The 2,170-nt window shown below is 52.5% G+C and overlaps 1 protein-coding gene across 1 annotated transcript in view; it reads left to right on the forward strand.

The window, feature by feature from the left end:
- Positions 1-2,170, forward strand: part of COQ8B (coenzyme Q8B) — a 19,310-nt gene that overhangs the window by 2,194 nt on the left and 14,946 nt on the right. The window contains exon 4 of the mRNA XM_007458636.1: positions 560-637. Coding sequence (XP_007458698.1) covers positions 560-637 — 78 coding nt within the window. The remainder of the gene's footprint in view (positions 1-559; positions 638-2,170) is intronic.

The raw sequence follows: 2,170 nt of genomic DNA on the forward strand, positions 1-2,170 counted from the left end.
TGCCGGGTGGGCGGAAGGGCAGAGGTGGAGAAATAACTGACTTAGAAAAGGAGAGGTGAGCGTGAAGAAGAGATGTTGACAGAGAAACAGCCGTCATAGGAAGACAGAGAGTCCTGGCGGATCATTTCGGGGCCTTCTTACCCATGGCTGCACACTAGAATCATCTGGGATGCTTAAAAGAAAAAGAATTCTGAGGCCTCATCTCAGGCCAGTTCAACCAGAACCTTAGTGGTAGGGCCTGGGCATCGTATTTACAAAAGCTCCTCACATGACTCTGTGTGCAGCCAGGGGTGAGAACCACTAACCTGGGAGACAGAGACAAGGAGACAGGGATGGAGAAAGAGGTAGTCTCACCTCCAAGGGAGCCTCAAGCAGGGAGAGAGTGAGTAAGAGACTGATTTGGAGACAGAGGGATGCAAAGAGCTGACTACAAAGAGTTGGGAGACAGGTATACGTAAAGAGAGACAGAGGGGAGAGAGGGTCAGCGGGGTGGGGAGGGGGTGGGGGAGGAGATCTCCCCGGGGCAAGCGGGCACTCCGGCTCCTCTCTCACTCCCCAGGACTGGCTGTGCGCTTGGGGCTGGGAGCACTAGCTGAGGTGGCCAAGAAGTCCCTGCCCGGAGGACGTGTACAATCAGGTACGTGAACCACGCTGCCTGGATCCACACCCTGGCCTTGCTGTGTGACCTGGGGTAAGTGGCTTCACCTCTCTGAGCCCCAGTTTCCTCAACTGGAGAATGGAGCTGATGATAACATAACCACCTCTTAGGGTCGTGGTGGAGTGCTCAGAACAGGGTGAAGCTGCTGTCAGGATGGTGTTGAGTAGAAGCAGGTCATGAGAGAAAAAAATGTAAGCCATCCAGAGTTAAGTGCTTAACTGTGACCAGGAGAGGAAGCGTGAAAACAGAAGTGCCAGTGAGGATCTGTGGACAACAGAGACGGACTGGGCTGTGTAGAGATCAGCATTTGTGGGTACGATTCCGCAACATGTCGATGTCTTAAAACAAAAACGGGGGCTTCCCTGGTGGCGCAGTGGTTGAGAGTCTGCCTGCCGATGCAGGGGACACGGGTTCGTGCCCCCGTCTGGGAAGATCCCACATGCCGCGGAGCGGCTGGGCCCGTGAGCCATGGCCGCTGAGCCTGCGCATCCGGAGCCTGTGCTCTGCAGTGGGAGAAGTCACAACAGTGAGAGGCCCGCGTACTGCAAAAAACAAAAACAAAAACGGGTGGATATTCTAGATGAAAAAGAGACTAGAGAGATAATAACTGACAAATGGAATGTGTGAGCCATGGTTGGATGTTCGAAAAGAAAATAACTATAAAAGACTTCTGGGTGGGCTTCCCTGGTGGTGCAGTGGTTGAGAATCTGCCTGCTAATGCAGGGGACACAGGTTCGAGCCCTGGTCCGGGAAGATCCCACATGCCACGGAGCAACTAAGCCCATGAGCCACAACTACTGAGCCTGCGCATCTGGAGCCTGTGCTCCGCAACGGGAGAGGCCGCGACAGTGAGAGGCCCGTGCACTGCGATGAGGAGTGGTCCCCGCTCGCCGCAACTGGAGAAAGCCCTCGCACAGAAACGGAGACCCAACACAGCCAAAAAAATAAACAAATAATAAATAAATTAAAATTTAAAAAAAAAGAGAGATAGAAATCTAAACAGTTTCAAAAAAAATAAAAGACTTCTGGGGACGATTGGGAAAATCTGAATATGACTGGGTAGTAGGTATTCAAGAATTAGTGTTAATTTTCTTGGGTGTGATGTTGGCACGGTGATTGTGTAGGGGATTATTATTATTCACACAAGTGGAGTGCAGATCAGTCAGCAAAAGTATTGGTCAGTGTCTGAGTACATACGCACAGATAAAGTGGCTGAGGCAGCATGTTAAAACATTGAATCAGGTGTGCAGGTATTCACGGTGCTATGAGTGCAGTCTGTCTATTTGGATCTTTTTCAAAATAAAAAGTTGTGGGTAGGGCTTGCCTGGTGGCGCAGTGGTTGAGAGTCCGCCTGCTGATGCAGGCGACACGGGTCTGTGGCCCGGTCCGGGAAGATCCCACATGCCGCGGAGTGGCTGGGCCCGTGAGCCATGGCCGCTGAGCCTGCGCATCCGGAGCCTGTGCTCCGCAACGGGAGAGGCCACAATGGTGAGAGGCCCGCGTACCGCAAAA

Source organism: Lipotes vexillifer, unplaced genomic scaffold, assembly GCF_000442215.2.
Source record: "Lipotes vexillifer unplaced genomic scaffold, Lipotes_vexillifer_v1.1 scaffold371, whole genome shotgun sequence".
NCBI classification, from domain to species: Eukaryota; Metazoa; Chordata; class Mammalia; order Artiodactyla; family Lipotidae; genus Lipotes; species Lipotes vexillifer.